General features: G+C 50.6%; 1 protein-coding gene across 7 annotated transcripts in view; it reads right to left on the bottom strand.

Annotated features, from left to right (window-relative positions):
• The window catches only part of ARHGEF7 (Rho guanine nucleotide exchange factor 7), a 101,493-nt gene that overhangs the window by 68,490 nt on the left and 19,300 nt on the right, over positions 1–13,703 (bottom strand). For 4 of the 7 annotated variants that reach the window (XM_018056342.1, XM_018056338.1, XM_018056339.1 and 1 more), the window contains exon 2: positions 3,734–3,820. In XM_018056342.1, the coding sequence (XP_017911831.1) occupies positions 3,734–3,820 (87 nt within the window). Of the gene's footprint in view, positions 1–592; positions 653–3,733; positions 3,821–4,000; positions 4,091–13,703 lie in introns of those variants that run through there. The other 3 variants (XM_018056348.1, XM_018056349.1, XM_018056346.1) reach the window with 3 other exon arrangements.

Below are 13,703 nucleotides of genomic sequence, written 5' to 3' on the forward strand. Positions count from 1 at the left end.
CAAGTTTCAAGTTTCCACACGAGCGTGTTTTAGTTCTTTCAAAACTATTTTTAAATAGTTTTGGACAAAATCTCAATCATGACCTTGCTAAAAATCCAGACGAGAACGGAGCAGGAGGACAAAGAAGTTTAATAAAGAATCTGCCCTCCAGAAATACACAAGGAAGATGAGAATTTTAGAAAGCCGTAAGGCGCTTTCTTTCCCCACCTCATCAGCCCATCAACCCAGCGGATGACAACCCTGGAGGGCCCTACTGATGCCTTTCCCTTCTCTCTGCAGGGAGAAAATGAAAGCTCCATCACTCACACAGCGGGAAACAGGCACCGTGGTACACAGTCTCCAGACTCGCTTCCAGCCAGAACGCCCCCTTTACAAAGTGGCCCTGGAACACCTCCGGCCGACGCCAGGCTCAGGAAAGGAGGCCTCCTGCAGCAGCACAGAAGCGCCTCTCGTAGGGCCAACGCCAGCTCCGCGCCCCAGCGCCCCACCGCCAGTCCCCCCGGGGCCCGCGCAGCCCTGCCAGCCCTGGACCCTCACACCCAGCCCAGCTGCCCAGGACCTGCCACTGCAGCCCCTCTGGAGTATTCCTTACCAAGCCCGACAGCAGCCTGCGGTGAGCACTCCCAGGGCCAATAGTGAGGACTGACGTCACACTCTGGCTCCTTCCTGTAAGACGAGGACTGGGCTAACTCAACAGACTACGGAGTAAACTAAGGCAGCACGTGCCAGTCCTTAAGGAGCACAAGCAGCAGAAAGCGGCACGCTGCGGAGAGCCGAAATCCGGGCCAGGTGGAGACGGGAAGACTACACACAGGACCTGGTCAGCATGCGCAGCACTCTCACAACAACCAGGACAAGCTCTGTCCTTCCACGTGTACCAGGTGAACGGGGGCTTCCAGGCACAACATTCTCGAGCTGGAGACACTCACAGTGCCTGGCTCCTTTCATCAGCAAACTCGACTTTTCCAGGAAAGTTCCAACTTTCACTATCAAGGCATACATAATTCTAAATAGCGTGACTTTACATCCTTATTACACTATTAGAAACATGAGAAAAAAAAATCTAAATTCTTATCAAACTCCATACTGTTGAAAGAAACAAAAAAAGTCAAATAAGATGCTTGCTGCTGCTGCTGCTAAGTCGCTTCAGTCGTGTCCAACTCTGTGCGACCCCATAGACAGCAGCCCACCAAGATCCCCTGTCCCTGGGACTCTCCAGGCAAGAACACTGGAGTGGGCTGCCATTTCCTTCTCCAGTGCATGCAAGGGAAAAGTGAAAGTGAAGTCGCTCAGTCGTGTCCGACTCTTAGCGACCCCATGGACTGCAGCCTACCAGGCTCCTCCGTCCATGGATTTTCCAGGCAAGAGTACTGGAGTGGGTGCCATTGCCTACTGGGTAGCAAAAAAAAAAAACATAAGCAAAATGAAAAGATCAAAGTCACATAGGCTGTTTTGCTAAACATGGTTTTCCAATAAGTTTTTACATTTTCCAAATTTCAAAACGTTTTCTAACCTAAAACCTAAATTGTTTTTCAAAGCTTAACAATAAACGCAAACTGTACAATAGTCCTTTAAAATTAAAATTCCTTTCATGATCAGAACCACTCACTGGGGCATAATATTTTATTTCCACACTGTATTAAGATGTGTACACATGAAAATAACTGATAAAGTGATTATGATGTTCCATTCCTCTTTTAAGAAATCTGTGGATAATTTATAATGGTGGTAAACAAGAAAATACATACACCAAAAATAAGCAGCCTGTTACAAGCACAATTCAGTCTAAACCTCTGGAAAAAAGCACCTTGACACTTTACATAAAGAAAAAGCTAATCTAGAATTCAAGCTATCAATTTTGGGAGTTCACATTTGTAATTTCAAAAGCTTTCTGCCAATCTCTCATCTTCCAGGATTTTGTGAAAACAAAGCATAGGGCTACAAGGTATTTCAAAAGAACAAAGCCTTTCTCTGCTCACTCCCTTCCACGTTTTTCTTTTAAAACCCCGGGAAACGGCCACACTTGTGTTGCATGTGTGAGGCTGTCTTTCAGGAAGCAGGCCTGTCCATCACATCACGGATGAGAACAAGTCTGGAGGCCCACCTGGAGTCCATGCCACACAGAGTCCCTTTCTCAAAAGTGCTTACACAGTGTATGGGCTTTCTGATCTGCTTTATTATTATTATAACCTCTCATTTAATTGAAAGTTCTAAGTATGACTTATCATTGAGCTTGAAAGAATGGTAACTAAACTTGTCTCTATGTTAACTTTACTAGAAGAGATATTCTTAAAAATTTGCACAAAATAAGTCAAAATTGATTTTTATACATAAAGTGAAACATCTGATACCAACTACAACTTCAAGGTCAATCAATCACAAGCATTTATGGAAGGCCTACAAAATGCCAAGCACTGTTCTAGATGCTTAGGATGTGTTAGTGAACAATGCCTCTTCCAGAACATCTTTAAATAAGCTCTTCATGTTAAAAAAACAGTAAATTTCAAGATGAACATTTTTTTTTTCAACAAAAATATAAAAAACATAAAATTTCAACAGTAACCTTTGGAAAACTAAGGATGGGTTTTTTGTGTGTGTGTTTTAATTCAACTTTTTTAAAAACAATTCTTTCCTTAAAACCTTACACTGAAACGTCACATTATATCTAAGTACAAACTGAGTTTCAAATTTAATGATTAAAAAAAAAGACAAAAAACACCTCAATAGTTTGGAAAGGATAATAAAATTCCACAATAACCAAGAAAAAGCAAAAACTGCCACAAACATTCATTATCACAGCCTGACAGGGACCTTCGATGAAAAATGACCAAGCTGACCCAGCAGAGAAAAGGACCCTTCTGAAACAATGTCTCTACCACTGTGAACTGCCGCGTCTCTGCTCTGGAATCGCCTCAGAGTCTCATTTCCTCACAGATATCAAGCACTATCAACCTAATGATAAAAACAGTACCAACAGATAAGCTTTCCATAGAATCTTCCCCAGATCTGACGGCTTCCAGATTTACCTCCCAAGAAACAGAAGAGGAGAACCCGCCGCGGTTCCTCTGAAGATGCTTTCATTCACTGCTGCCTAGGAGCCTGGCAGGATCCATCTCAGCCCTCAGATCAGGAAACAGAAGCAGAGTGCTAAAGCCACAGGCAGAAGAGGCGAGATTTAAACCCCAACAGACACAAAGCAGCCGCATTTCTGATCTAAAGCACTACCCCAGGGTTTGGGGGGGGGCGCGGGAAACACACACACATATGGGAACGTAACATGAAAGAGGAATTTTCAGAGAGACGCAGCTTAGCGTAGACAGAGTCCTAAGCAACGTGGGAGCGACACCTCCGCCGAGAAGGCTCCCCGAGACGCAGGTCACCGTCTAACCTAAACGTCCAGTGAGAACGAGAGCCGGCTGACCTACAGCCCAGGGAGACGGGGGCGCGTCGAGGAGGAGGAGGGGCCCGCTCCCCTTCTCCGGGCTCGGCCCGACACCTGCCTGGGCTTGGCGAGCCTGGAAGCGCGTCCTCCGAGCATCCCCAGGGCAGAGAGGCGGCCGAGGCGGGTACCACGGAGCCCGAAGGCGCCCCTGACGGACGGGCGCCCGTCACCTGCACCGCAGCCCCCTGAGCCCCCGCCCCTTCGCGGGGGGCGAGACGCGGGGCTCGTCGCCGCCCCGACGCCGCGCTCGCCCCGGGCGCCGCCCGCCCGCCCCCCGCGCGCCGGCCTCACCTCCAGCCGCAGGGACGCCCCGCAGCCTCGCAGGAACTCGCGGATGTTGCTCAGGCACTCGCCCTCGCTCCGGGGCTCCGGGTAGACCTGCAACACAGAGCACAGCCGCTGAGCGCCGCGCGCGGGCCGGGCGCGCCCCGAGGCGAGCCCGCCGCGGCCCCCGCGGGCGCGCCCGCCCCTCACGCCACCAGGCCGGGCGGCGCCGGCGGCCCGGCGCGACCCTGGCCGCCCCCGGCGCCCGCGCGCTCGGCCGCCGCCTCTCCTCACCCGCTTTCCTTCCTCCCGGCTGCACCAATCTCCTCAGGCCCCTTCCCTCACCAGGAAGTGGAGCGGCGGCGGAAGTGACGTCTTCAGACCGCGCCCCGGCCAGCCCCCCTCACGCGACCCCTTCCGGTCTCCGCCTCGCTGGCGCGGCCTCCTCGCCTGGCTGCTGGCCCTCAGCCTCGGACGCGGCCCACCTGACGCAGGCCACGCGGGGACTCCTCCGTCCCCGAAAGCTGGCGCTTTTCCCCGACGCGGCCCCGCGGACGCAGCCCGCCCGCCCAGCGGGGACCCGGGAAAGCTTGGCCTCCGCCGCTTCGAGCAACAACGAAGGGGCTGGCGAGAACCTGTTTTTTCTTCAGTTCTTCCCCGCCCCCGGCTCGAGGGGGCAGGGGGGCTAGAAGTCTAATAGATGATTTTAACTAATTAGCAACGTAAATTGTGCATGTTGGGATTAAAGCGCAACGTTTTCTTCTAAATCTGGACCGTGTGTTTCATCAGTGATTAACCAAAATAGCCGGTTACTCGTCAGCGCGAAGGCTGCTGGAGATGAAAGGCGGCAACTGCAGCCTCCATCACGGGAGAGGAGCGGCGAGGGCTCCCGCAGACAGACCTTCGGAGCTTGGTCCAAGGCAGAGCTGTAAAGGCCACCGCCACGCGTGTAAGGAGTTGCTAAAAACCTCCCACGGCAAGAAACGAAGGAAACCAAGAACAGCACCAATTACACAGAACAATCAAGGGAGAGGCCTGAGACCTCAGAAGAGCTTTCTGTTGTTCTGAACGACACATGAAGGCTTTTTACGCTGAAGTGTCATCGGGAATTCGAGCATTCAGGACGCTCAAGACATTTTTGTCCTTCTGTCCCCTAGGGTGAAATCTCGACATTCCATCAGGCCTCTCTCAGGAATACTGTGGCTTCCTGTCAAAGTGCTCAGGGCTTCTAAAATTACAAAAGAAAGCCAGGGTGTTAAGCAGAGGGAATGAGACTTTCTTCCCCCCTAAAGTTTAAAAATTCCTAGAGAAGTGCCAACATGTTTCCCTCCAAATACTGAACAGATTTGTTTTTTCCAATGGAACAGCAAAACCAAAGCTTCCTTCTAGTCCCATCTATTCCTTCCTCACACTCCCTCACACAGTCAGTCCTCATTCATGGATTCCGTATTTGCAAATTGGCCTACTCGATAAAATTTATGTGTAACCACAAAATCCGTATTTGCAGCACTTTCTCAGCCATTTATAAATGTGCAAAGCAGCAAGAAATTTGAATTTCCTTATGCACACGTTCCCAGCTGAATTTGAGCAAGGGCATACTGTGCCATCTTACATTAGCTCATAATGGAAGCAAATGTTCTTTCTGCTGTCTACTGGTGCTGTGTTTTTCACTTTTTTTTTTTTTTTTTTTTGCTTTTTCTTGGTGATTTCACTATTTTAACTGGTCCCTGAGCGTACTGTTAAAGCACTGTCCAGTGTTCCTAAGCACAAGAAGGTTGTGATGTGCCTTACAGAGAAGATAAGTGTGATAGATAAACTTCATTCAGGCCTGAATTATAGCGATACAGGCCCCAAGTTCAACGTTAATGAGTCAACAATACAGTACATCTAGGAAAAGAAGATATTCGGAAATTACATGAAGCCGCTCTGGAAAGTAACCTTTATAGTGCATGATGCAGCTGTGGGAAAGATGGAAAAGCAACTACATTTGTGGATTCATGAGATGACAAGCAATAAAAAGAGCATAGTAGACAGCATTGTTGTGAGGCTGAAAGCCAAAGAAATGTGCACTCATCTTACCCAGGGCCAAGACAATGCTAAGCCCTTCTGAGCTAGTGCGGGTTGGCGTGCACAATTCAAAAAGTGATGCCACATGAAAAATGTCAGACTTGCAGGCAAGCCAGGTTCTACAGACCAGGAGGCAGCAGAAGAGTTTAGAAAATACCTGCCAAGTGTTAAATATTAAAAGGGTTACACAGAAGAGCAGCTTTTCAGTGCTGATGAAACGGGCTTATTTTACAAGAATGCTGGCAAGTGAACCTGTGAAATGCAAATGACCTCCAAAGCTCTTGGCTTTAAATCATTCAAAGAGTGGGTAACCTTGCTATTATGTGCAGTAGCCAAGGGTGACTTTTAGAGAAAACCCCTCATGGTACACAGAGCACAAAACCCATGAGCATTCAGAGGGAAAACCTTGAACCATATGCCAGTCCGTTGGAGATAGAACAAAAAAGCATGGATGGCATCTGAAATATTTCTGGGAAGGTTCCACAACTGTTTCCCAGAAGCTGAATCCTATCTCCATGGCAAAAACCTTTTCTTCACGGTTTTATTAATCTTGGATAATGCCCCAGTTCATTGCCGTTAAGAGCTCAAAAATGCCCACCCTGACACAGAAGTTGTCCTCATGCCCCCAAACATGGCATCTCTCATCCAAGCCCTCAGTCAGGGCGTGATAAAAGCTTTCAAGGCACATTACGCCAGGGAGCTTTAAGCAAGGCTTTCGAGGCTCTTAGCACCGACAAGGAGACCACCATACTGCAGTACTGGAAGTCAGTCACCATGCGCAACATTGCTGCGTATCAGCACAGCCTGGGACAGTGTCAAACAGGCTACCATCAGCAACTGTTGAGGAAACATTTGGCCAGACTGAAAAATTTTGAAGGTTTTGAAGCTGTCGCAGAAAATATGAAAAACAGTGTCAAAAACACAAAGCATATTGCACAGCAAATGAGTGGAGAGGGTTTCCGTGACATGAGGAAGGCACCAGGGAGGAGATCTGGGGAGAAACAGCAGCGGAGCCCACCAACCAAGGCTCAGATGAGACGGCAGAACAAGGGTTGAAGTCAGTGATGATGAGGACGGTAGTGCAAGTCAGCCTGAGACTGCAAGAATCATCCCTCTTACAGCAGCCAAGATGGCAGAATGGCCTTCAGCCTTGGAAGAAATTTTCAATGACATGGAAAATGGGGACCCTGTGCCCAAACGCCACCTCACATTTAAGCACCCTGCCTCAACTGCATTCATCTCTTATGCCAAAACACATAAAGATACGAGGCAAAAAGCCAAGTGGACAAAGCTGAAGCAATTATTTCAAGTCAGATTGGGAGAGAAAGTTGTTGACACCATCACCAAGCTGTGAAGGCTAAACTCCTGGGGCAGGGCTGCCAGGCCACCCTCCTTGACATCTTCCTCTCCAGCCCAGGGAGCTTCACCACTTTTCCTGAGTTTCCAGTGAAGTAAAAAGAAGTTGTGTCCAACTTTTTGTGACCCCATAGTCCCTGGAATTCTCTAGGCCAGAATACTGGAGTAGGTAGCCGTTCCCTTCTCCAGGGGATCTTCCCAACCCAGGGATCGAACCCAGGTCTCCCGCATTGCAGGTGGATTCTTTATCAGCTGAGCCGCCAGGGACAAGTTTCCAAGGGACAAGTTTCCAAGGGACAAGTTTCCAAGGGACAAGTTTCCAAGGGACAAGTTTCCAAGGGACAAGTTTCCAAGGGACAAGTTTCCAAGGGACAAGTTTCCAAGGGACCAGTTTCCAAGGGACCAGCCAACATTGAGGGGCTTGACCACACTGTGTGCTGCCCGGCCACAGGTCGCGCAGCTCCGTCAGCAGGGAGGCTGTTTCTGTACATTTGTCAATGTTTCAGTTCAGTGCAGTCGCTCAGTCGTGTCCGACTCTGCAACCCCATGAATCGCAGCACGCCAGGCCCCCCTGTCCATCACCAACTCCTGGAGTTCACTCAAACTCACGTCCATCAAGTTGGTGATGCCATCCAGCCATCTCATCCTCTGTCATCCCCTTCTCCTCCTGCCCCCAATCCCTCCCAGCATCAGAGTCTTTTCCAATGAGTCAACTCTTCACATGAAGTGGCCAAAGTACTGGAGTTTCAGCTTTATCATCATTCCCTCCAAAGAAATCCCAGGGCTGATCTCCTTCAGAATGGACTGGTTGGATCTCCTTGCAGTCCAAGGGACTCTCAAGAGTCTTTTCCAATACCACAGTTCAAAAGCATCAATTCTTCGGCGCTCAGCCTTCTTCACAGTCCAACTCTCACATCCACACATGACCACAGGAAAAAACATAGCCTTGACTAGACGGACCTTTGTTGGCAAAGTAATGTCTCTGCTTTTAAATATGCTGTCTAGGTTGGTCATAACTTTCCTTCCAAGGAGTAACCGTCTTTTAATTTCATGGCTGCAGTCACCATCTGCAGTGATTTTGGAGCCCCCCAAAATTAAAATCTGACACTGTTTCCACTGTTTCCCCATCTGTTTCCCATGAAGTGATGGGACCAGATGCTATGATCTTCGTTTTTCTGAATGTTGAGCTTTAAGCCAACTTTTTCACTCTCCACTTTCACTTTCATCAAAAGGCTTTTTAGTTCCTCTTCACTTTCTGCCGTAAGGGTGGTGTCATCTGCATATCTGAGGTTACTGATATTTCTCCCAGCAATCTTGATTCCAGCTTGTGCTTCTTCCAGCCCAGCGTTTCTCATGATGTAAATGTTTAATATTCAGTTAACGCTGTTTTGGAGGTTTTCTTCCTTGTGTTACACTGTACTGTCCAGTATGCGTGTGTGTGTGTGTGTGTGTGTGAGCAGTGGACACTTTTGAGAACAGTCACCCTATGGTGACATTACATAATGCTATCATTGAAATAGTGTTTTCTTATGAAGATACATGGCATGTAATTATTTGTAAATATTACATATATATGTTAAATAAGCCATCTTTAAACAGAAACATACCCCAAACAAGACTAGGTATTGATTGGCTGACCAAATCTCATGACCACAGTCTCAAAGGAAACTAACCCTGTATTTCTCCAGGAACAGTGGTTCAGTTGTTGCTAATTCAGTGGTCCGTGCCCTTGTAGAATGCAGTTACCACAAATAATGAGAATTGCCTCAACATTTAAAACTATTAATCCATAAGGATCTGTTACGAATTCTCTATGAGTTCACAAATGATGGAAACAATTACAGTTTTTCATAAAAATTATTAATTACAAAATGAAATTATTATTTGAAAATGTATCTCTTAAGGCAATGTTTTTTCAGCGTTTAGTCTTCAGTTAACCCCGTTTTGGAGGTTTCCTTTCCTGTGTTGCGCTGTACTGTCCAGTACACAGTATGCGTGTGTGTGTGTGTGTGTGTGTGCAGTGGACATGTGTGCTTTTCAGAGCAGTCACCCTATGGTGACCACACTACATAATGCTGGCATCGAAATAGTGTCTTCTTAGGAAGGAGGCGTTTCTACATGGGCGCATTTACCCGTGGACGACCGCGCTGCTGGAAAGCATTTACCCGTGGACGATCGCGCTGCTGGAAAGAGATGTGGGCCACCACCAGTTCTACTCCACGGGGCTTTATGCAGACACTGAGAGACCTTGTTCATAAATTAAGTGCATGGAGATGGATGGAGTTTTGTTAGGATGTAACTTGATTCTCTGAAACCTTCTGAGTTACATAGCCAAAGTCCTGATACAATCGGTCATAAATAAAACCTTTATATCATCAGCTAACAGCTTGATTGGGGTCTCCTTCAATTTCTGTGAAAGCGAAGAAGTACAACCCCGAGCTGCAGCCCGCAGTCATCAGAGGCACACCCCTCCCAGCACCAGGGCCCTCTGTGACCCAGCCGGGAAGCCCTCCTCCCAGTAGCGTGCACCCTGGGGACACAACAAGGGTGAAGTGGGAGAGGGCCGTCTTTGTGAAAGGGGAAGGGATACCTGGGCCAGCGCCAGGGTCTCCGTGCACGGGCAGCTTCCCAGCTCATCAGAGTTGAGCACAGGTGCAAGCTGAGGACCTAGAACTGGAAATGTGATGGTGGTGGTTTAGTTGTCAAGTCGTGTCTGACTCTTTGTGACCCCATGGACCGTAGCCCACAGGCTCCTCTGTCCATGGAATTCTCCAGGCAAGAATACTGGAGTGGGTTGCCATTTCCTTCTCCATGATGAAACAAAAGGCAATATTTAAAAGCCCCCCTCCATAATTTGCTGAAGAAGCCGTATGAATGGTGAGTGAGCACATGAAGAAGTGTGGCGCGTCCTTAGTCACGGGAGAAATGCAATCAAAACCACAGAGGACACTCTCCACCCGGCAGACTGGTGAGATGGAGAAGGCTGGCGGTCTCACGCACTGAAGACGGGAGCAGCCGGAGCCCCACGCTTGACAGTGGGGCACTCGGGAAAATGCAGTGTCTCAGAGTCAGACCCACCTGAGCCCCAGCAGTGCCTCCCCGGGGCGTTTACCCAAGCGGGACGGAAACACGCCCTCCAGAAGCCACGCTCGAGAATGTTCACAGCAGCTTCATTTGCAGCCACCCGAAGGCGGGCTCCCTTGAGTGCATCTCCCGAGGGTCCAGAGAGGCGCTCCAACAGCTGCCCTGCGCCTTCTCCAACGGGCCTCTCCCGAACCTCCCACCACGACAAACTCCAGGCTTATCTGCCAAAAGCTGGAATCTGGCAGAGGCGTGCTGCTGCTGCTAAGTCCCTTCAGTCGTGTCCAACTCTGTGCGACCCCATAGACGGCAGCCCACCAGGCTCCCCCGTCCCTGGGATTCTCCAGGCGAGAACACTGGAGTGGGTTGCCATTTCCTTTTCCAATGCATGAAAGTGAAAAGTGAAAGTGAAGTCGCTCAGTCGAGTCCGACCCTCAGCGACCCCATGGACTGCAGCCTACCCGGCTCCTCTGTCCATGGGATTCTCCAGGCAAGAGTACAGTCCCAAAAGCATTGTGATTTCCCTTTGAAACACTGCTTTTGTAGTTCCTATCTGATAAGGGGCGTGTCTGATGTTCTGAGAACCTGCTACAAACTAAATCCCAAGGCAGCATTGAGGTCAGAGGTCAGACGTCAGCACCAGCTGCTGGGCTCCCGCCTCCCCAACTTCTTCCACCATCCACCCCACAGCCAGCACAGCCAGCTCCACTCACAGTCAGGATAAAGGCACCCTCAGCGCCTCCTTGCCAACTCTAAAGGTATCCAGAGTCTTAGTTTCCAAAACTGCCACCAGGAAGAACAGGCCGTCCTCCCAGCAAGGAATTGCATGGGTTTCAGCTAAGGTGGAGAGTACAGGAAACTAATAGCTGGGAGACACCCCACTGCCTGGGACCCTGGTCCCCAGGACGGGTGGCTTCCTGGGGCGCCTCCATGGCCTTCCCCCGCCCCCACTTTGTAAATAGTCTCTTCGTTAAATCCTCTTCAACCATCTGTTTAGCGTCATCTGTTTTTCTCTGGGACCCTAACCACAGTGAGCCTCCTGGTGGTACAGCGAAAGACGAGAACAACTCAGGGAAAGGACCAGCCACAGACCTGCCACAGGCCAGTGCACCGGCCCCCCACACTGCTTCCAGAAAGAGGCGGCTTTACCTCCCGACACGTCACAGCCCCTGCGTTCAAAGGAAAAAGCGGGAGGAACGTGAGCGGGTGTTCAGAAGTGCGTGGCCTGGGGTGGAGGCACACGGCAGGTGACGGGGCTGCCGCCCGGGAGCGGAGCGGGGGCCACAGGACCAAGGCGCGGGGGCCTGCTTGTCACGCTGTACCTCTCTGTACCCTTCCAATTCTGTCCCACATGCAAGTATTATTAAATAAACACACTTTTAAAAAGAAGAACACTCCAGTCTCATGTACTCCACAAATAAAGTAGCCCTCCAATTAAAAAACAGCCCACAGAGAGCCCAGCTGTCAGTGCATTGGGGTCCTTACAAAGCAGATCTCAACCCGCCCCGCCAAAATGCAAGGCGATGCTTAAAACCCTAAAGTCCCCACCCAGAAGTCAAATGGGCGCTGAAGGGCTCGTCCAACTTGTAACGAGCCAGCAGCCATTGCTTCACTCTGACTAGAGCGTGGCTGTCTCCTGCTCAGGGGACACGCTCATTCTGCACCCAGAGAGGCAGAGGGGAGGGAAAACAGGTCAGCAGAGCCCAGCAGAAGGCCACGGGGCCCTTCCTCCAGTCCCGCGGAGGACAGTGAGGCCGCGGCAGCGCCTGGGACCTGGCAGCGAGTTCCAGAGAGTAAACGGCTCCCAGGGCACACAGCCTGGGGTCACAGGTCGTTTTCGGGGAGCCATCGGAGCTTTTGATAAAGCACATCTTCCTCTGCTTCCCTTCTTCAGCACCAGCCCTACTCCCGGGTGGATGCTACGGTCGTCTGAGGAGCTGGCCGAGCCCGACGGGAGGCCAGAAATGCGAATGCACCAAGTGCAGCTTTCCCGAACATGAGGGGTGCCGGGTGGGGACCGGCAAGACCGCAGAGCCTAAGTTAGCTCGGGTGGCCCCTGAGGCTCGCTTCCCACAGACTCCAAAAGCGCATTTCAAGTCCCTGAGAAAAATGGTGGCGACAATCCCAAATGCATACCAATGCCAAAAATGGATTTTTTAAAATGCGAGCACAGACATTCCCCAGATAACCCGGGCCAAACTCCTCCACCACAGTTACATTTCAGCCTCCCAGGAATGTCAGATCGACAGGCAGGTGTACAGTTACTGCCAAACGAGAGCAATCTGAAAGCCGGCACGCCGCCTGCCCCGTGTGGCTGTGACCCACACGCAGCGTGGGAGAGGCGCACAGCGAGGCCCCTGTACCACCTTGTTCCTTCCTGGCGCAGGAGACAGCGGCCCGAGCTCACAAGGGCTTCCCAGGCGGCGCGGTGGTGAAGAAGCCGCCGGCGACGCAAGAGACGTGGGTTCAGCCTCTGGATCAGGAAGATCCCCTGGAGAAGGAAATGGCAAGCCGCTCCTGTAGTCTTGCCTGGGAACTCCCATGGACAGAGGAGCCTGGTGGGTTCTAGTCCACAGGGTCACAAAGCGTCAGACAGAACAGGGCGCACCAGGTTCACAAGACAACTCAAACTAGGCCTCGTGCTCACAGATTTGTCTTAAAGTCTCACCCGTTCCTATGGATTAGCATCCTTTTTCTCCCTCTCTCACCCTCCTGCTTTCCACCCAATGGAAACATGCATTTTGGACCATAAAGAAAGCTGAGCACTGAAGAATTGATGCTTTTGAACTGTGGTGTTGGAGAAGACTCTTGAGAGTCCCTTGGACTGCAAGGAGATCCAACCAGACCATCCTAAAGGAGATCAGCCCTGAAAATTCGTTGGAAGGATTGATGCTAAAGCTGAAACTCCAATACTTTGGCCACCTGATGCAAAGAACTGACTTTGGCAAAGACCTTGATGCTGGGAAAAGTTGAAGGCAAGAGAAGGGGACGACAGAGGATCAGATGCTTGGATGGCATCACCAACTCAATGGACATGAGTTTGAGTAAAGGGAGGCCTGGCATGCTGCAGTCCATGGGGTCAAAAAGAGTCGGACACGACTGAGAGACTGAACTGAACTGAAACCAGAGCCACTGCCGACTTTCTTCAGCTCCATCTCGGCACTGTTTCTGGTCCTTCCTATTGGTTTCCTCTCCCACCGCACACACTTCAGAACGGCTGGCCACGCCCGTGCCTGTGCCCACGGGTGGAAGAGCCCGTGCAGAGGCTGTGGCAGCCGAGGGGAAGGTGCCTCCGCAGTGTCCATGCAGCAGCTGGGGCTGAGAGTCCGTCTCACTGTTCACTGAACCAGGGTAGGTGAGGAGCGAGCGGGGAAGCTGGAAGAAAACTGCAGGAGCCACAGAAACTGCAGACAGGCTCGTTCTCCCCTGACTGGCATCGCAGCCATAGCAGCAGGCATGCTGTAGCTGACCCAGCAGACACAGCCGCAGCACG

The sequence above is a fragment of the Capra hircus genome, chromosome 12 (genome assembly GCF_001704415.2).
Source record: "Capra hircus breed San Clemente chromosome 12, ASM170441v1, whole genome shotgun sequence".
Taxonomy (NCBI): Eukaryota; Metazoa; Chordata; class Mammalia; order Artiodactyla; family Bovidae; genus Capra; species Capra hircus.